Raw genomic sequence first — 21,270 nt, forward strand, 5'->3', positions numbered from 1 at the left:
TCGTTAGAAAACATTCAGCATAGGATGACTAAATTAATACATAGCATTAGAAATCTTCCTTATGAAGAAAGATTGAAGACTCTTAAGTTACATTCACTTGTTAGACGAAGAATGAGGGGAGACCTGTAATGTTTGTACTTAACTCAGTGGTGACCTGTACTTAACTCTGTGAAGAAGTGTCTTGTGTGCTCCCCGTGGACTGAACCAAGATGCCCTCCATCGAGCAACTTTACCAGCAACTTAAGGAAGAATTGAGGGTAGCGAAGATGGAGATACGGCGATTGACCGAAGAAAACAAGAGGATTCGTAGTAGTCCTCCTGTTTCGAGTCCTCAGGTCAAGAAGGGATCGTGGTCAGTGGCTGGACAGCAGGGGACGACGAAGTTGACGATCAAGAAGACGAATGGAAAGCCAGAAACGATGAAGAAGAAAGAGACTGCTGTGGAAACTCCTGTGGAAACCTCCAACGCATTCTCGGTGCTACCCGACGAATGTGAGTCGACTACTGGGATCGTCACGACGAACGACAACAAGGAAGGTAAGAATATTGTTGTTGTTGGGGATAGCCAGGTTAGATACATGGATAAGGCATTCTGCTTGAAGGACAGGAGTAGGAGACAGAGGGTTTGCTTTCCTGGGGCTGGGATGGAGGACATTGTTAGCCGGCTTGACAACATCATGAACGGTAATGGGATCAATCCTATTATTTGCCTCAGTGCTGGAGGCAATGATGTAGGCAAGCGTAGAAGTGAGGATTTAGTTAGAAAGTTCAGGACAGCTATAGACATAATTAGGAAGAAGGGGAGGCGCCCTATTATGTGTGGCATTTTGCCAAGAAGAGGTGTTGGTAATGAATGGTTGTCCAGAGCAATTGGTATTAATTGTTGGCTGGATAAACACTGTAAGGATAATGCAGTACCATTCATTGACAACTGGGACAACTTCTATGGCCGAAATGACATGTATGTCAGGGATGGGGTTCACTTATCCAGGGCAGGTGTGGGTTTTCTTGCTAACTCAGTTGAGGGGGTTGTTAGGACTTTAAACTAGGATTAGTTAGAGGTATGGGTTTAGAAATGATAAATAATGAGTATGGATATATTGACTTATGCTCTGATATTAAGAATCTTAATAGTAACTGTCATGGAGTAACTCTGGGTAATGATAATTTCAGAAATTGTGTAAAAACAAAGATGAATAGGAAAAATGTGCAGAAGAAAAAACATATGATGGTATTTTATGCTAACAGTCGAAGTGCAAGAAATAAAATTAATGAACTACGTTTGGTAGCATGTGCTGGGAACTTTGATATCATTGCATTAACTGAAACGTGGTATGATTTAAAGAGTCGGGATATGACTGCTGAGTGTAATATTCAGGGATTTAAGTTGTTCAATGTGGATAGATGTAATGGGAAGGGGGGAGGAGTTGCATTGTATGTTCGAGAAAATATTAATTGTTGCATAAAAACAGGTATAAAAATAGATGGAGCAGTAACAGTCTGTTTGGGTAGAGTTCGTGGAGGGTCAAGAAAAACTAATTCTAGGTGTAATGTACCGACCTCCAGGCTTGGATCACGATAGAGGGAGACTTCTTTGGGACGAAATTGTTAGGGCTTCTGGACACAGTAACATAGTCATAGTAGGGGACTTTAACTTTAGTCAAATTGACTGGAATTCTTTGACAGGTAATCTAGAGTCCAGTGACTTTATGGAAACAGTTCAGGACTGTTTTCTGAAACAGAGTGTAACTGAGCCTACCAGGGGTAATAATTTGCTAGACCAAGTCTTGTCAAATAAGGAAACACTCGTGAATAATCTGGAGATCACTGAAGAGCTTGGCGCAAGTGATCACAAATCCATCACTTTTAGCATTAATTGGGAATGCAATAATAATGATAATACAGTAAAAATCCCTGATTTTCGTTCTGCCGATTATAATGGACTTAGGGAACATCTGTCTAATCTTGATTGGGGTTATATAGCTAATGATTTTATTGACGATAATCATACTTATGAATATGAAGGGATCTGCTTTTGATTGTTTTCTTAATAATGTACACAGTGCCCAGAGTATATACATTCCCCAGAGAGAAATTAGGTCTAATAATAACGATCCCAAATGGGTTAACAGGAGGCTAAAGCATCTATTAGGGGAGAAAAGGGGAATTTATAGGCGCATCAGAAAAGGAGAGGTTAACCTTACTGACCAATATGTTCAGCTTAAAAGAGAAGTAAAAAAGGCGATTAGAAAGGCTAAACGTGACTATGAAATTAGAGTTGCTAATGAATCAAAGACTAATCCAAAGGGGTTCTTTCAAGTGTATAGGACGAAGGTGAAGGAAAAAGTAGGACCTCTGAAAACTGGGAATGGACAGCTGACGGATAATGAACTGGAAATGTGTTCCTCATTTAATGACTATTTTTTGTCAGTTTTTACACAGGAAGATGTAGATAAATTAGACACATGTGCAACACTTGGGAATCATCATTGAGGAAACGTTTCGCCACACAGTGGCTTCATCAGTCCATACGAAGGAGAAACTTGAAGAACAGGAGGAGAATGAGGTAAACAGTCCCTCAACCTTGAGTCGATGTGTTCAGTCCATCAGTCTTTAATAGAGTACGACATATCAGCGGAGATGCAGCTTATAAACCGTATGGCAGGAGAGGTGCAGCAGTCAAAGGTCGTATCACATTTGTTCAATGTGGAAGTAGGTTGTGCCCAAGAATTAGGCAAGCGAAGAATTCCTAAGTATTAAGATCCCAAGAAGTTGCAGTGCCTGACAGATTTGTAGATGAATGGTTCAGAGAACCGACATGTTGATAAATTAGACACATGTGCAACTCTTGGGTATCTTTACAGAAGATATCAAGTATCTTCTGCTTCTATCAACTTTTCTGTACTCGACTGAAGAAGCCTACTGTGTAGGCGAAACGTTTCGAAATAAAGATACCTAACTGTTGCATATGTGTCTTACCTAACAACCTGTCGGTATTTTATACCATTTTAATGTTCAGATTACAGAGGTACGTAATGGGTCCAGGGACTGGGCCCCCAAAGTTTTGATAGCTGAACTAGGTACAAAGGTGGAAATATAAACACATATGCAGTATAATGTGATCCTTTATTGACTACGTTTCGCCCACACAGTGGGCTTTTTCAAGTCACAAGTCAAGTCAGTTCTGTTTGTGACTTGAAAAAGCCCACTGTGTGGGCGAAACGTAGTCAATAAAGGATCACATTATATTGCATATGTGTTTATATTTCCATTGTGTCGGTATTTTATACCATTTATTTCCATAGGTACAAAGGTAATGAACTCACAAGTTACAAAGGTAATGAATACTGAAAGAATGGTTACTTACGTTTATACATGGCTACAATCATGAACAAATTAGAGTAATGAGCAATTCACACTTCCACACCCGGTCACAACTGTAGTGAGTTATTGGTGCAAATATTGATTGTTGACACACACACACACACACACACACACACACACACACACACACACACACACACACACACACACACACACACACACACACACACACACACACACACATAGAGTTGTCAGCAAGTGGAATAGCCTAGCAAGTGAAGTAGTGGAGGCAGGAACCATACATAGTTTTAAGAAGAGGTATGACAAAGCTCAGGAAGCAGAGAGAGAGAGGACCCAGTAGCGATCAGTGAAGAGGCGGGGCCAGGAGCTGAGTCTCGACTCCTGCAACCACAATTAGGCGAGTACAATTAGGTGAGTACACGCACACACTCATACACACACGCACACACGCACACGCACACACATACACACGCACACACACTCATGCACGCACACACACTCATACACACACACACACACTCATACACACGCACTCATACACACACACACACACACACACCACACACACACATACACACACACATAAACACACACATACACACACACATACACACACACACACACACACATACACACACATACACATACACACACACACACATACACACACACACATACACACACACATACACACACACACATACACACACACATACGCACACACATACACACACACACATACACACACACACAACCAGGTCAACCCCAGTGCAGCCAAACACTCTAAACCAAAACACCCATGTCATATCCAATGCCCCCACCCACTACATTACAAACTCCACCCCCACAGCAACCACCCATAGTTCCTTATCAGGTCTCCCACTTCCCCAACCCCAATACACCTCCCAGACCACAGTCTTAGAAAAGAAGTTGAAGGTATGGTATACAAATGCAGATGGAATAACAAATAAGTATGAGGAGTGGCATGAAAGAATCAAGGAGACATCCCCAGAATGATGGAATATGTGGCAACAAAGTGCAAGGAGGCAGAGGAAAGTTTTGTTCCCAAGGGAAACAGAAATAATAGGAAGACCAAAACGAGTCCTTGGTTTACCCGAAGGTGTAGGGAGGCAAAAACTAAGTGCAACAGAGAATGGAAAAGGTACAGGAGGCATAGGACCCAGGAAAACAAGGAGATTAGTAGAAGAGCCAGAAACGAGTATGCGCAGATAAGGAGGGAGGCCCAGCGACAGTATGAAAACGACATAGCATCGAAAGTCAAATCTGACCCGAAACTGCTGTATAGCCACATTAGGAGGAAGACAACAGTCAAGGACCAGGTGATAAGGCTGAGGAAAGAAGGTGGAGAACTCACAAGAAACGATCAAGAGGTATGTGAGGAGCTCAACACGAGATTTAAGGAAGTATTTACAGTAGAGACAGGAAGGACTCTGGGGGGACAGACCAGATGGGGACACCAACAAGGAATACACCAACAAGTGTTGGACGACATACATACAGATGAGGAGGTGAAGAAACTGCTAAGGGACATCGATACCTCAAAGGCAATGGGACCGGACAACATCTCTCCGTGGGTCCTTAGAGAGGGAGCAGATATGTTGTGCGTACCACTTACCACAATCTTCAACACATCCCTGGAAACTGGGCAACTACCTGAGGTATGGAAGACGGCAAATGTAGTTCCCATTTTCAAAAAAGGAGACAGAAAAGAGGCACTAAACTATAGACCTGTGTCATTGACGTGTATAGTATGCAAAATTATGGAGAAGATTATCAGGAGGAGAGTGGTGGAGCACCTGGAACGGAACAGGAGTATAAATGCCAACCAGCACGGATTCACGGAAGGCAAATCCTGTGTCACAAACCTTCTGGAGTTTTATGATAAAATAACAGAAGTAAGACAAGAGAGAGAGGGGTGGGTTGATTGCATCTTCTTGGACTGCAAGAAGGCCTTTGACACAGTTCCTCACAAGAGATTAGTGCAGAAGCTAGAGCATCAGGCGCATATAACAGGAAGGGCACTGCAATGGATCAGAGAATACCTGACAGGGAGGCAACAACGAGTCATGGTACGTAATGATGTATCACAGTGGGCACCTGTGACGAGCGGGGTCCCACAGGGGTCGGTCCTAGGACCAGTGCTATTTTTGGTATATGTGAACGACATGACGGAAGGGTTAGACTCAGAAGTGTCCCTGTTTGCAGATGATGTGAAGTTAATGAGGAGAATTAAATCTGATGAGGACCAGGCAGGACTTCAAAGAGACCTGGACAGACTGGACACCTGGTCCAGCAAATGGCTTCTCGAATTTAATCCTGCCAAATGCAAAGTCATGAAGATAGGGGAAGGGCACAGAAGACCACAGACAGAGTATAGGCTAGGTGGCCAAAGACTGCAAACCTCACTCAAGGAGAAAGATCTTGGGGTGAGTATAACACCGAGCATGTCTCCGGAAGCACACATCAATCAGATAACTGCTGCAGCATATGGGCGCCTGGCAAACCTGAGAACAGCATTCCGACACCTTAGTAAGGAATCATTCAAGACACTGTACACCGTGTATGTCAGGCCCATACTGGAGTATGCAGCACCTGTTTGGAACCCGCACTTGATAAAGCACGTCAAGAAACTAGAGAAAGTACAAAGGTTTGCAACAAGGTTAGTTCCAGAGCTAAGGGGAATGTCCTATGAAGAAAGATTAAAACTGTGTATGGTTCCTGCCTCCACTACGTCATTTTCTAGGCTATTCCACTGCCTTACAACTCTATGACTGAAGAAATACTTCCTACTATCTCTCTGACTCATTTGTGTCTTCAACTTCCAATTGTGGCCTCTTGTTTCTGTGTCCCCTCCCTGGAACATCCTGTCTTTGTCCACCTTGTCTATTCCACGCAGTATTTTATATGTCGTTATCATGTCTCCCCTGACCCTCCTGTCCTCCAGTGTCGTCAGGCCGATTTCCCTTAAGACGAGGTTTGATAAAGCTCATGGAGCGGGGAGAGAGAGGGCCTAGTAGCAACCGGTGAAGAGGCGGGGCCAGGAGCTAGGACTCGACCCCTGCAACCACAAATAGGTGAGTACAAATAGGTGAGTACACACACACACAGTGCTCAAGGACGATGTACCTCACCTTCTTGATATCATTCTTCACGCACTTCCACCAACATAACTTATTCTCGAGGCACAATAATTATCTGAGTAAATAGCTTGTACTTATAATAAAACGTACGGGCCTGGCATTGCACCAAACTTGTGCAACTGCTGCTCCGCGTAAACAGATGTTTCAAAATGTGTTAGAAGTGTGGCTACAGCAAGGTCTTTTGTGGACATTTTATCTCCGTAAATTATACTGGATGTTAGTACTGCATATGTGACTGTTTATTTTGAGATATTTTGTAAATTGCACACACACACAGAAGAGGTATGATAAAACTCATGGAACAGGGGGACTGACCTAGTAGCGACCAGTGAAGAGGAGGGGCCAGGAGCTGTTACTCGAACCATGCAACCATAATTAGGTGAGTAGACACACACACACACACACATACACCTTGGAGCAGGGAGAGAGAGGACCTAGTAGCACTCAGTGAAGAGGCGGGGCCAGGAGCCGAGTCTCGACCCCTGCAACCACAATTAGGTGAGTACACACACACACACACACACACACACACACACACACACACACACACACACACACACACACAGGGGTCAGTCCTAGGACCAGTGTCATTTTTGGTATATGTGAATGACATGATGGAAGGGATAGACTCTGAAGTGTCCCTGTTTGCAGATGTGAAGCTAATGAGAAGGATTAAATCGGATGAGGATCAGGCAGAACTACAAAGAGACCTGGACAGACTGGACACGTGGTCCAGCAACTGGCTTCTCGAGTTCAACCCCGCCAAATGCAAAGTCATGAAGATTGGGGAAGGGCAAATAGGACCGCAGACAGAGTATAGGCTAGGTGGACAAAGACTGCAAACCTCACTAAAGGAGAAAGATCTTGGAGTGACTATAATACCGAGCAAGTCTCCAGAGGCACACATCAACCAGATAACTGCTGCAGCATATGGGCGCCTGGCAAACCTGAGAATAGCGTCCCGATACCTTCGTAAGGAATCGTTCAAGACACTGTACACTGTGTACGTCAGGCCCATACTGGAGTATGCAGCACCAGTTTGGAACCCACACCTGGTCAAGAACGTCAAAAAATTAGAGAAAGTACAAAGGTTTGCAACAAGGCTAGTTCCAGAGCTCAGGGAAATGTCCTACGAAGAAAGATTGAGGGAAATCGGCCTGACGACACTGGAGGATAGGAGGGTCAGGGGAGACATAATAACGACATACGAAATACTGCATGGAATATATAAGGTGGACAGAGAAGGATGTTCCAGAGAGGGGACACAGAAACAAGGGGTCACAATTGGAAGCTGAAGACTCATACGAGTTACAGGGATGTTAGGAAGCATTTCTTCAGTCACAGAGACGTCAGGAAGTGGAATAGCCTAGCAAGTGATGTAGTGGAGACAGGAACCATACATAGCTTTAAGACAAGGTGTGACAAAGCTCAGGAAGCAGAGAGAGAGAGAGAGAAAGAGAGAGGACCTAGTAGCGATACGTGAAGAGGCGGGGCCAAGAGCTGAGTCTCGACTCCTGCAACCACAATTAGGTGATTACACCCACACCCACACACATGATAACGACATACAAAATACTGAGAGGAATTGACAAGGTGGACAAAGACAGGATGTTCCAGAGATGGGACACAGCAACAAGGGGACACAGTTGGAAGTTGAAGACACAGATGAATCACAGGGATGTTAGGAAGTATTTCTTTAGCCACAGAGTAGCCAGGAAGTGGAACAGTTTGGGAAGCGATGTAGTGGAGCAGGATCCATACACAGCTTTAAGCAGAGGTATGATAAAGCTCACGGTTCAGGTAGTGTGACCCAGTAGCGACCAGTGAAGAGGCGGGGCCAGGAGCTAGGACTCGACCCCTGCAACCTCAACTAGGTGAGTACACATACACAGCCTCACGATAAAATATTATCCTCCACTGACTGACAATTTAACATTGTCATTGCACGGGGGAAATCCAGTTGGAGACTTAATGAAGCAGGAAATTAAAAGTGGGCTGGTATATTTGTATTTCCTGAGGTCCTCTTGCCCTGCTGGCTAGGGCCTTCACCTGCTGAAGAGGATCTCAGAGGTCGAAATATACGACCTGCCTCTTCATTTTCATGTTTTATATCTCTAAATTGGCTTGTTCGTTCTCGTTGACTAGTGTTTATTACACTACCAATATTGTACCATCACTAAAATTTTAATACGATATCTGAAACAAAATTAATCCATTCCATGTGTCGACTGGATCAATCCACGCTAGACGAAAAATATTACAATCTTTGAACCGACTCAGATTTATATTCAAAGATGGATATATCCACTGAGGTCTGGTAGGCCTTTTGTAACCTCTATAATCCATTACAAGAGTCTGGTAGGCCTTTTGTAACCTCTATAATCCATTACAAGAGTCTGGTAGGCCTTTTGTAACCTCTATAATCCATTACAAGATTGGTTACAACAGATTTTACTGGGTTATTAGCCCAGGATGGTGACTAACCCAGGAGGGATAATAACCCAAGATAATCAGTAAAATCCAAGCAATGTGGTTTATTATTGTCGGCATTCTTAAGGTCCTCGGATGAGCCCCACACCAGTCGGATAACACCGACTGTGAGTCGGGAGATCCGACCTCTGTCTCGCCTTGCCATGCTTCCATCCTCTAGGAATTCTGCATTAATTATGTATTTCTTGGTTTTTCCGGCTTAGATTTTTTTTCAACGGAGACCTCGCACTGATTTACACATTTTAGTCACTAGCAATTTACATTTGTTTCAAATTATGCAAATAATTTTAACGTGTAATTTACATGTAGGGTCTTTTCTATTGCTGCAATCTTAAGTTTAATGCTTATTGTGTTTTATAGGCTCGTCTCATCTCAGCGTCTTTTGTAAATATTAGAACTTTGAGTCGGTTTTTAGTGGGATTGAGTTCCATTCCTGCTAGAAATTTACAGGTGGTGTATCTCGGGTGATTTACAGCTGGCATTGTGCTGGTGATTTACAGCTGGCATTGTGCTAGTGACTTACAGCTGGCATTGTGCTGGTGATTTACAGCTGGCATTGTGCTGGTGATTTACAGCTGGCATTGTGCTGGTGATTTACAGCTGGCATTGTGCTGGTGATTTACAGCTGGCATTGTGCTGGTGATTTACACCTGACCTTGTGCTTCCGGTTAGCCAGTCTGTCAGCCAGACTTTGTCAGCTAGTCTGCCTATCAGCCAGTCTCTATCTGTCAGCCAGTCTCCACTTGTCAGCCAGTCTCTGCCTGTTAGTGTGTACTGGCCTGGTTGTGAATGACAAGTGCATACACTTAGGACATCTTTATCAGATGCGTTTCGGTCCTGGAATCATTTGGAGTGACCGGGGGCGTTGACCCCCGAAACCTTCTTCAGGCAAACTTGTTCTTTCCTCCGTGTTTCCAGTATCATTATAATTTCTACTTTCATTTGATCCAGTTGTGTTTGCAAAGGGGATGATCTACAGCTCTCGGACCAGCCTCATGACATTCTCGGTTCTGCTGTACGCCTCCAGTCTTTAGTGATCTCAATTGAACCTCTGAAAGCCATGATATGAGACAAGTTTTAAGATTTCTCCTTGCTTATTTCACCTCTTTAGTAGCCGTATGCTGATTTTTTTTTCTAATATTCTTGTGACTTTTCGACATTAAAAACTGTCTCGTCTTCCCTACTTGGTTCCAGGGAGGGATGTTGTGTGAGTGGCTTTCCATAGACTGCCGCCCTTTTTGACCACCAGGTACTTGTGGTCAGGAAATTCCAAAACCTCCATGTTTTCATCATGGTCGTCTCTATTCTCACCCATCCAGCCTTAGGTTAGGGTAAGCAGGTTGGTTAGGAAACATGACAAGTGCTTCCTGACGCAGATAGAGCTTTTGGTCATCTGACCGAGGCCTTCCACTGGTTTACCAGTTCACCCCTTTAAAAATTATAGTTATAATAATAACCATTAGATACTATCAGCATGTCTGTATTATAGCGCCTTCCGGCTCCGTGATAGAACGTTCGGATCGCAACAGAAAGAGCCCCGGTTTGGTGCAGAGCAGGACTAGAACCGAGGTAAAGTTTTCTAACCTCTTTGTTCTCGGTTTTCACCTTCCACTAAATAGATACCTAGAAGTTTGTCAACTGTTGTGGGTAACAATCCAGGGAAGAGCCTACGGTTCCTACTCTGGGTTACTATCCTCCGGAAAAGAATATTCCAAATAAAGTTGTATTCTTCATCTGTGAATATCTTGTACACTGCGCTAATGGCTCCTGTTTGTCTTTGCTCCTCCCGTGTCGTAACATTTAGCATTAGTTTAGACTGTTCAACTCTGGAAGTAGTCTGGTGGAAAACTTCTGAATGTTCTACAACTCTGTGCTTCTCTAGAAATGAACTCCACGCTGGCACCTCTTACTCAAGGATCGAACCAAACAATCATGAGTATAATATCCTAAATGACAGTCCTTAATTATGTTACAAACGGAATACAGTATTGCACGTCTTACAGAGTCCTTCAGCTGGTAACTTTGCCTATGCTGCGGCCACTCGCTAGGGATGTGGAAATTTATTTGGTCCCTAAAGTTCCACAGGACAGATACGACGTACGAAGGGGTCCCAGCATAGCTATAATGGGACGGCTGAGCTGGGTGGCCCTTATAACCCTCCCAAACAAACAGCATTCTCTCTAGTTGGCGTGGATTGTTGGTAGGCATTTATTTAATTTATAAATTTACCCTTCAGGGAAGGAGTATGTAGTTTTACTGTTAGTATATTAATACTAGGTTTACTAAGGCAACTGTAGACAATAATAATGTAGACCTAAGACCTTAACATAGGTAGTAATAGGCCGATAATGTAGGCAAACACTAGGATAAGTTAGCTAGGGAGAAATGGCAGCCCTAGTTTGAACGAAGACACGAGGGTCTGGAAGAGAGACCAGCTCGTTCTTCTTAAGACAGACACCAACTGGACAAGATGTGCCGTGATCAGCAGACGGCGCCCCCCACGTGTCTTCACATTTGAGACCTGGGGAAATCTGGTAGAGGCACCTCGATGTACCGTAGATGACCTCCGTCAGGCCCATACAGTAAGACAAGACCTCCACTTTATCTCGTAGATTTCTGGCCAGTGTCTGGGGAGATTGTGAGTGAGTTTTATCTGTGGGGCCTGTGTTGCAGCTGGCAGAGGATGCCCAGTAAGTACCAGTGTCTCTTGGCAGTCTGGAAGCTAGTGTCCGTGTCTGCATAGTTATACTAGGGGATACATACCCTCTTGGATATAGGAATTTCTGAGGTGCAGGCAGGTCACTAATAACGATTGAATATTGCAGGAATTAAGGCTCCCTGTTGCACGTGGTTTCTGAGGGGAAGTCCAAAGGGGCTAAGGCTAAGCTTAGGGAAGTTGAAGATCATGATATATGCTGCAACACCAAGTAAGTTAGTCCTTTATACGTGCATGCAGGCGAGTTTTCTTGCAACATCAATCATTTGTGAAAATCTGTCCTATAAGCCACTTGTGAGGCTGAGGTACCCACCTCAGAGCTCGGTGTCAACAGAGTTTGCCAGGGTAGGCGACTCACTTGGAGGCAGTCCACACAAATTTTCACAAGGGACGTCACATTTCAATAAACACTCTAAGCATGCCTGTTTTAATGCCGTGTTTAACAGTGGAGGTTTTTAACCTAGGCCGATTTAATTTATCGTCTTAAAACCTTTTTTGCAGCTTTAAGTGTAGTATCCTGTAAACTGATGCATTTTTTTTATTAATGTATATAAGCTGAATTTCCTTTCGGCTCCAGCATTCTCAATTTCATATTTTTTTCTCCTTTGTCTACGATGGTGACAATGTTCAATTTGTTTTATGAATCTTGTAATAAATTTTCTTACAAATTGGTAAAACTTTCTGGGTTTTACTTCATTACTTCGCAGTTACTGTGGAAATTCAGTAGCCAATTATATCATGGGCGGCTCCAGAGGGGGTAAGGGGGGCTTAAGCCCCCAAAGGAAAATAATAGTGCTGCCTCACAACAAGTCCTCTAGTCTCCTATTCCAACCAGATTGCAACTTCAAAGTCCTTCCTAGATCAATCATCTGAAGTCGACCCTTGATTATTATCTGCTGTCTATCTGTGTATCTATGCGAGTGAGTTTTATATAACGTGTGAAAGCGAATGGTAATCAGCAAATACCTAAGTATAATAGATTGTATTAGGAAATGTGTCAAGACTTTGAGTGAAGGCATGACATGCATGTGTCATGCTCTCGACACATTCCTGAAGAATGTGTTGAGGGAAAGTGAAGGTGCCGTGAGAATGTGTGTCTGGGGTGAAGTTTGTGGTTAGCAGGTTTCTGTATAGACGGAAGGTGAATAGGTGAAAATTTCTCTCGGGTGAAGTAGGAATGAAGAGGATGATGATGGAAAAACAATGTGAATGTGTTTCAGTAAGAAGTTGTCAGGTGGGAGGGGCGAGAGTAAGTCGGGAGAGGTGGTGGGAGGGGAGAGAGTAAGTCAGGAGAGGTGGGAGGGGCGAGAGTAAGTTGGTACAAGTTACTCCCCAGATTTGTTAAAGAAGCTTATGGCGAAAATCCAAGGTGAAAACGAAGGAAGTTGCTGCGAGTGTCGTCTTAGGCGAGTGTGGTCGAGCGAGAGCGAGAGTTTAATGAAAGCTAACGGAGAAAGTGAAGAGCTGGATATACCAGACCCAGTTATCTCGTTGTTCTAGTAGCATACACCAAGACAACGCGCCACTCACCCACATGATACTTCAGCATATCTTCAAGCACTTAAAATTCGCGGTGTGTCGACGTGGTGGTGCTTGTGCTCTGGATATCAATATCCTGTAAGATTCCTGAGTGTTGCAATGACTACCCGGGCCGTCGTACCTCTGGAGTGGAGTCCTGCAGGGAAGGTGTTGCTCAGCACACAAGCTGTTATCTTAGTTGTATAGTTCCTTTTTTTAAGAGTAGTACCGAAACAGCTGTATGGGTTTGCCTTTAGCCTATCTTGCATGCCATCCATATAAATTTGTCCTATCCAACAGGAGACACACGGGGAGGACGCTATTGGTTGGCCTGTCAGTGATGGTTTGTCTCTTTTTAGTCATCAACCAGTCAGACCTGACCACACCTGTCAGACCAGGCACAAGAGCAGACCTTCCACCTCTCTACCCCTCCAGGCGCATCCATGTAAGCTACGGAGCTGTGATTTACAGTATGTCTCAAGTGTTGAAACTCTAGTGAATGGGTTAAATCCTCTTGTGATGTGTGATTTCAAGTGTAACTCGAAATCACACACTCTGGTCTCTCGCATTTAATTTTATTTCATTTGAATAATGACCACAGTTACTAAACTATATTATAAAATAAATTAACATTTTTGTATGTCACTATTGAAACTATCAATGTTTTCATATTAAATAAAGACTGTCTAAAATTGATCATGTTGACTGCTATAATAAGTGTATGGCTGAGAGGTAAACACTAGCAGCTAAAGATAGTATCACCTCTTATTCTGTCACTCCAACAGGATTACCAAAGTTTGTATACAGCCCAGGAAGAAACGGCCGAGAGCGTACCCCTCAGCAGCCATAAATTCATTCGGTTTCATTTTGGTATGTGCTACTTACATTTGTCTGTTAACACCGTTTTGTGGAGGGTTGTCTTGGTGTATATTACAGGACAAAACAAGAGAGGAGCATTGCAGAGGGCGTACCGGCCCATGCTAGGCAGGTCTATCATACATCCAGCTGCTCTCTTATATTTGTCTCATCTGGTTGTAGAAGATAAGATGTAGATAAAGATACTTGTATACAGTTCAATACAGTTATTAGGGAAAATGCTTCGCCACAGGTGGCTTCTGTAGGTTTAGCAAACACGTGATTAAGTCAGCTGATTTACGCTTAGTCATATTGGACATCACTTGATGCGAACATGTATTGATAAATGCATGCGATCAATACATGTTCGCATCAAGTGAACATGTATTGATAATTGTATACGATCAACCTGTAACATATATTACGGGGTCAACATTATCTGTCTACACTGGAATGAATTAGAAAACACACAAAAGCCTTGATACATACCAGTACTTTGTGGGGTGAGAAACAACCCTGCATCAGTGTCAAGTATAAACCATACCACGGGCGGGATTGAACCCGCGGTCAGTCTCAAAACTCCAGACCGTCGCGTTAGCCACTGGACCAGCTAGCCACGATAAGATTCGTCCAACTATGTATATTTCTACACCATAGAAAGGTTAGCATAGGCACCACTGTGACCACAAATGCAAGTTTTTGCAGACGAATCTCCAGCTTGCGTGGCCGTGACGAACTCTAGCTCAAGTCCCCTCAATGCCGTCAACATGACTCACGAAATCGTAATGACACGCGGGTTCAATCCCGCCCGTGGTATGGTTTGTTTGCAATCGTGTCATTACGATTTCGTGAGTCAGCAGTGTCAAATATCATGGACTGTATCACGCCATCTCATCAAGGTTTAATTATCATTATTATGGGGGAGCGCTAAACCCGTTGGGATTATACAACGCCAAGGCTTAAGCACTATTGTTATTCAAATTACATTTTCAAAGCAATACAAAAAAATATAATGTTCAAAATCGCACAGAGTATAGCTTTTATATTGCGCTACCATAGCTAAAGTCAATAAAAATGTATTGACTTGATATGTCAGCTTTTATTCTTTGAGTGAGCCCCTCACCAGCATGGTTACAGTACTTACAATTATTTTGTTAATATCATCACTTGTATTTTATTATTTAGCTCATATTAAAACCTCTCTTCATTATATTAGCTCTTATTTACCTGTTATTATTCATTGTACAATGTTATATCAGTTGGCAAAGTTACTGATTTTTTTTAAAATTCAATCTCTTTTTCCCGTCTATCCACAAGCCTACCACTTCTCTCTTCCCGTCTATCCACAAGTCTACCAATTCTCTTTGTAATCTAACCCACATTCTTTATGATAACAGATTCAGACGAGAATGTAAGCCATGGAGTGGAAGGAGAGGCGAGAGAGAATGCAACACTGGAAGAGAAAGAAAAGCAAAACACAGGTCCAGAGGAAGACACAGGGTCAAGGAACTTGGCAAGCTCATACTCCAGGGCGAACGTTGGTATAAATGATCATGCAGACCCTAGTGCAGGTCTAGCGAAAGATGGAAGCCCTGATGCGGGTTTAATGAAGGCTGGAGGTCTTGGTGCAAATAAAGTGAAAAATACAGGCAATGGAGTAGGTCTATCGAAGGATAGTAGCCTTGATGTGGGTCAAGTGGAAAGCACAGGCCCTAGAGCAAGCACATATGATGAGCCAGGAGCTGGTACAAGTCAAAACGAGACTAACCTTAATCCTGGTGGTCAAGCGGAGATTGTGCCAGGTCTACGGCAGCAGTTACTGACGGAAGCTGCGACATCTTACACTGAAGAGAACTTGATAGAAGTCATTCTCACCAGGGAACGAGAACTTTTAACCCAGGCCATGGAGGGCTACAAATTCCATCCTAAACTTAAGGCAAAGTATGATTATACGACTGATCTGTATTTTTAGTCTTCCAGCAGTATTATACCAGATACATTACAGTAATGTAATTCTTAATATTGTTATGCATTAAAAAATGGCAATACTGCCAACACGCTAGATACCATAAAATATAAAAATGGATTTTAACGAATAAAAATATATATTATAAAATCTTGTACATTTATTGGGGGAACGCGAAATCCTTAGGAGTCATTCAGTCTATAAAGGTGAAAATATAGAAAGCCACAGACTTCTTTCTATCCCATGGCACATTATATCCACTTAAGTCAAAACGGGTTTTCAAATTTCTGCTATCCTTAGAGTTGGGTTTGTGTTATTGATGATGTTATTAATGCTATTGACAATACTTTTTACGTTTGTTAGCATAGTATGCATAACACTGGTATCCTCTAGGAAAGTGTATTGATACCAGAAAAGCTCTTGATCCAGGGAAGGTGAATGCTTTTTAGTATAAATCAGCATTAACACCATTAATAATGTAGTTTATTTTGTAGCATGTGTTCAGGAGAATAAAAATATTATATTGCTTCGTATGTGTGTATGCAAGAATGAGAAAATAATTAATCTAGTCTATGATGTGGCGTTCGTTCAGGAATATGAATGATCTGGCGATGGAGTCTGGAGGTCGTCCTGTGAGGAGCCTCGTCATCACAACCTGGCGCTCTGGCTCAACATTTATTGGTATGTGCAAATATTATTTTTAGTTTGCAGTGTGCTAGGAAACTTTGGAAAGTGTAACGAATGCATATGTCAGTGTTTGAGTAGGTCTACCCACACGATATGCCAGGATCTCTATATCTCGGTATCAACTGTGTTATTTATTGTACACATACACACTGTATATAATATCAATTGCAACTACGAAAACGAGTGGTTTTTAGAACAAAGAACACACTGGGGCCAGCCAAGACGCGACCCCTTGAACATGGTCCATCACACGAGCAACAGACCAGATTTTTCTTTCTGCAACATTTACAACTCATGCTTCACAACCAGATATGTGTTGGCACCACCGTACTCTGGTACATTAAATATTTTACCTCCGTATATAAATAACTTTTTTGTCACAGATGTTTAGCGCTCCCTTTTGATTAGGATAATAATAATCTTGCCACAGATGTCTCGATGTAGCACCCACCTTTTTACCTCTTCGACAGCATGGATCACCTCAACCTTCATAGCCCCATCCATCCCCCCCCCCCCAAGTCTATCCCAAAATATCTGAATGTATTTACTCCTTTATATTCCTTCTCTCCAGTCTCCCCCCCCCCGTAATTTCATTACCTTGCTTTTTCCTATGTTCACTTTTAATTCCCTTTTACTTACCGTCCCAAATTCCTCCATCAACCTTTGCGACTCTTCATCAGAATCTCCCAAAAGAATAGTGTCATCGGTAAAAATCAACTATGACAACTCCCACTTTGTACCAGATTGGTTATCCTTTAATCTCCCACCTCTTCTCATTACTAGCGTTCACTTCTTTTACAGCCAGTCTATAAATGGTTAAACAACCATGGTGCCATCACATCCCCCTGTCTAAGGCTTACTTTTACTGGAAAATAATCTCACTCTCTCCTATATATCCCTATCCTGAGCCTCACTCTCCACATAAAAATTGTTTTAGTGCTTTTAGTAACTTATCGCTTGTTCCATACATTTGCAATATATCACATATAGGAATAATTTTTTTTTGACCCATTGTTATTTTTTTATTAAAGAACCATATTCATTTTAGAAGACCTCACTGTATAACTACACACAGTATTATCTTAATATTCGCCCTCAGGTGATATACTACACAGTAATAGCTTAATGTTCTACCCACAGGTGATATACTAGAGTCGCACCCAGCAAACTTCTATCACTATGAGCCACTTCTGGACTTCGGTATCTCTCAGGTGCGGTATGGGAAGGATGCAAAACAAGCAATCCACAATTTGCAACATCTTCTCACTTGCAACTACACTGACATGGGTGAGTTGATATAGGCGCTTACCCATGAAGAGTACAAATGTGCTGAATTTTTGTTGTGGGGAAGCTGTAAAAATCTGGTATTTCATAATCTTTAATGCGCTGTAGGTTTGCAAATACGAGCATGATCTCTTTGAAATCTGTAAACATATTTTTGACATTTCATTCCCTAGGGAACTATACCCACACTAGTTATATAGTGTACTATTCAATCCCATGTTTTAATATGGGTTATTACACAAACTTGGTCTAGGACCCTTCATTTAACTATTACTAGTACCAAACCTTGTAAAGGATTTGGTTGTGGGTCCCTTGGGCTGCAAACCCAGGATTCTATTATTGAGTGATGAGTTATGCATCTCTTGCAGATACTGAGGGAGTATATAGGGGTATGCAAATAAGTAACACTTCAAAAAATGGTAAATAAATTCACAATAAAATATTAATTAATATTTATTAAGTATACAAATATAAATTAAGTTTTACTGCGGTATGATGCAATCCTATGAATTCTAAAAAAAAAGTCTTGCTTACATTAACTCAGTATAATTTTTCTCTGTGATTGACTAGAGTGGGTGCTGTGACTGCAGAGCTGGATTAAGATTTTGTAGGCCCCTGGGCTATAGGTACTGTGAGGCTCCAAGTGATGTCGAGGGGGAAAAAAATAGTCACAACAGTCAACATTTGATTATATACGTGATGTAATAACATACTATAATCATAAACTTAGCAGTAACCGTGAACACTGTTCACTTAATCTCAGGAGGCCCTCCGGCTGACGGAGGCCCCTGAGCTGCAACTACTGAAGTCCATGCCTTAATCTGGACCTGGCGGAGAGTGGTCACCTGCACCTACACAAGCTGAACACTAGCTTTCTGCACATTTGATAACCATAATAAATAAAACTCAAAACTGTACATAACTAGATAATTCTGTAATTTATATAATAAAACACTTACATTTTAAATAAGTTTAACAGTTCGAAAGGGAAGTGATTTTAATATGGATCATCTAAGGAGCCAACTTGCTGTCCACACACCTTAATTTACCCTATCTATGTTTACAATAATTATATTTACACAAATTATTATTATCTGCTCGAAATGTTCAGGCATTCTAGTGTCTTTCTTTGTGCTTAACAGCTTTTATAACATGTAAACTTTACATTGTATACTATACAAAGAAATAAAGTTTGTATTTGTATTATTGTAATCAAAACCAAGCGCTAAACCCACCAGCATCATACAGCGTTGATATTTATACAAAGAAGTGTATGTAAGTTTTATAAAGTTACCTTGAACAGGTTACAGTATACTCGCATACATCAAATTACAGTACTGACTTCCATGCCCTCACAGATCAATAACATCTAACTCCAGTGAGGTTCTCTTGACTCAAGGAACTGGACAAATCCCCATTCATTGGATTAAGCTAGATTGCCTTCCATTCTCTCAGGTGCTGTAGACCCCCTACTGGTTTAGTGCTCCTCCCTCCTTCATGAATGTAATAATAATTCATTATTTTCAGAGCATTATCTAGCCTTTGGGCCAGATCATCCGTGGTTGTTCTCCCACAACGAGCGGCTCTGGAATTATTGTTCGTCTTTCCCGGAGTTGTGCTGGCAGCCTGACTTTCTTGCACCTTTTTGCAGGCTCTTCCCATTTCAGTCAGTGAAGACAGTGAGATTGAGACTCAACCTCACTAAAGAGTTGCTTGAGGATAAAACGTGAGTTCTGTCTTCAGTATTGCTTCGATTTAGATATCAGTGTTGTTTAATTACAGATTTATACTGAATGACCCATACAGTTTTAACAAGTCCCCATGATTAGAATTAAAAGTACTTTATTAGCCTTGAGCTTTTCGAGGGAAGTGCCCTGATGCTAGCAAACGGCACTTGACCTGAGTTACTGAAACTACCCTTCTTTTTCTTGAGTCATCTCATTATTGCAAATTCCCTAGGTGTTGTATGACCCGTGTGTGTATGGCACTTGAAATGTAGAGGTTTATGCTGATAATGGTTTCGTAAGCTATTGAATAACAGGTTTTTCTTAACACAAACGTTAGTTCACGAGTAAAGCTTCATTTATGGAAAAATCAAATTATAAGAGTGAAATCCTTTACTGGGCAAATGTACATATATTAGATTATTATAATCATAATGAAGCGCTAGAGTATATTAGAGTGTAAGCTTTTTAAGTATAAGTTTGCAGTTCTGGCTTAATGAAAGTGCATATTATTTTTTGTCATCAACACGTCGGCCGTGTCCCACCGAGGCAGGGTGACCCAAAAAAAGAAACACTTACACTGCCATTCACATATAATCAGTGCCTTTGCAGTGGCACACAGACACGATGGTTTAGATGTCACTCCAAACAGCCATTATCCCAACCCCCGTCTTTAAAGTGCAGACACTGTACTTCCCACCTCCAGGACTCAAGTCCAGCTAACCCATTTCCCTAAATCCTTTCACAAAATGTTATGCTCACACTCCAACAGCTAGTCTCCATTCACTCCTAACACTCACACATACCTGCTGCATGTTCAAGCCTCTTGCACACAAAACCTCTTTTACCCCCCCCTCCCTCCATCCTTTCCTAGGATGACCCCTACCCCTACTCCCCTCCACTACAGAGTTATACACCCTCCAAGTTATTTTGTTTTGCTCCATCCTCTCTAAATGACCAAACCACTTCAACAACCCCTCTTCATCCCTCTGAATAATACTTAAGTAACTCCACACAGGAGGCCTGGTCACAGACCGGGCCGCGGGGGCGTTGACCCCCGAAACTCTCTCCAGGTAAACACCTCCTCCTAGTTTCCACACTACGAATTCTCTGCATAATATTTACACCACACATTGCCCTTAGACACGACATCTCCACTGCTTCCAGCCTCCTTGCTGCAGCATTTACAACCCATGCTTCACACCCATATAAGAGTAATGGTACCACTATACTCTCATACATTCCCATCTTTGCACAACTCGCCTTTTTTCCTTCATCAGTTCTATGGTTAACCTCGTCCTTCATAAACCCATCTACTGACAAGTCAACTCCCAAATATCTGAACACGTTCACTTCTTCTATACTCCCTCCCTCCAATGTGATATCCAGTTTTTTTTTTTACCTAACTCGTTTGATACCCTCATCACTCTTATCTATGTTCACTTTCAATTTTCTACCTTTACACACCCTCCCAAACTCGTCCACTAACCCTTGTAACTTTTCTTTAAAATCTTCAAAAGCACA

At 42.2% G+C, this 21,270-nt stretch overlaps 1 protein-coding gene across 3 annotated transcripts in view; it reads left to right on the plus strand.

The window, feature by feature from the left end:
* LOC128693250 (carbohydrate sulfotransferase 4) overlaps nucleotides 1–21,270 on the plus strand; it is an 80,017-nt gene that overhangs the window by 39,073 nt on the left and 19,674 nt on the right. Inside the window, exons 1-7 of one of the 3 annotated variants that reach the window (XM_070089351.1) lie at nucleotides 11,430–11,578; nucleotides 13,531–13,675; nucleotides 14,016–14,100; nucleotides 15,483–16,026; nucleotides 16,644–16,732; nucleotides 17,879–18,025; nucleotides 19,550–19,748. In XM_070089351.1, the coding sequence (XP_069945452.1) occupies nucleotides 11,556–11,578; nucleotides 13,531–13,675; nucleotides 14,016–14,100; nucleotides 15,483–16,026; nucleotides 16,644–16,732; nucleotides 17,879–18,025; nucleotides 19,550–19,748 (1,232 nt within the window). In that variant the 5' untranslated portion in view covers nucleotides 11,430–11,555. Of the gene's footprint in view, nucleotides 1–11,429; nucleotides 11,687–13,530; nucleotides 13,676–14,015; nucleotides 14,101–15,482; nucleotides 16,027–16,643; nucleotides 16,733–17,878; nucleotides 18,026–19,549; nucleotides 19,749–21,270 lie in introns of those variants that run through there. The other 2 variants (XM_070089354.1, XM_070089353.1) reach the window with 2 other exon arrangements.

This window comes from Cherax quadricarinatus, chromosome 28 (genome assembly GCF_038502225.1).
Source record: "Cherax quadricarinatus isolate ZL_2023a chromosome 28, ASM3850222v1, whole genome shotgun sequence".
In the NCBI taxonomy this organism is placed as follows: Eukaryota; Metazoa; Arthropoda; class Malacostraca; order Decapoda; family Parastacidae; genus Cherax; species Cherax quadricarinatus.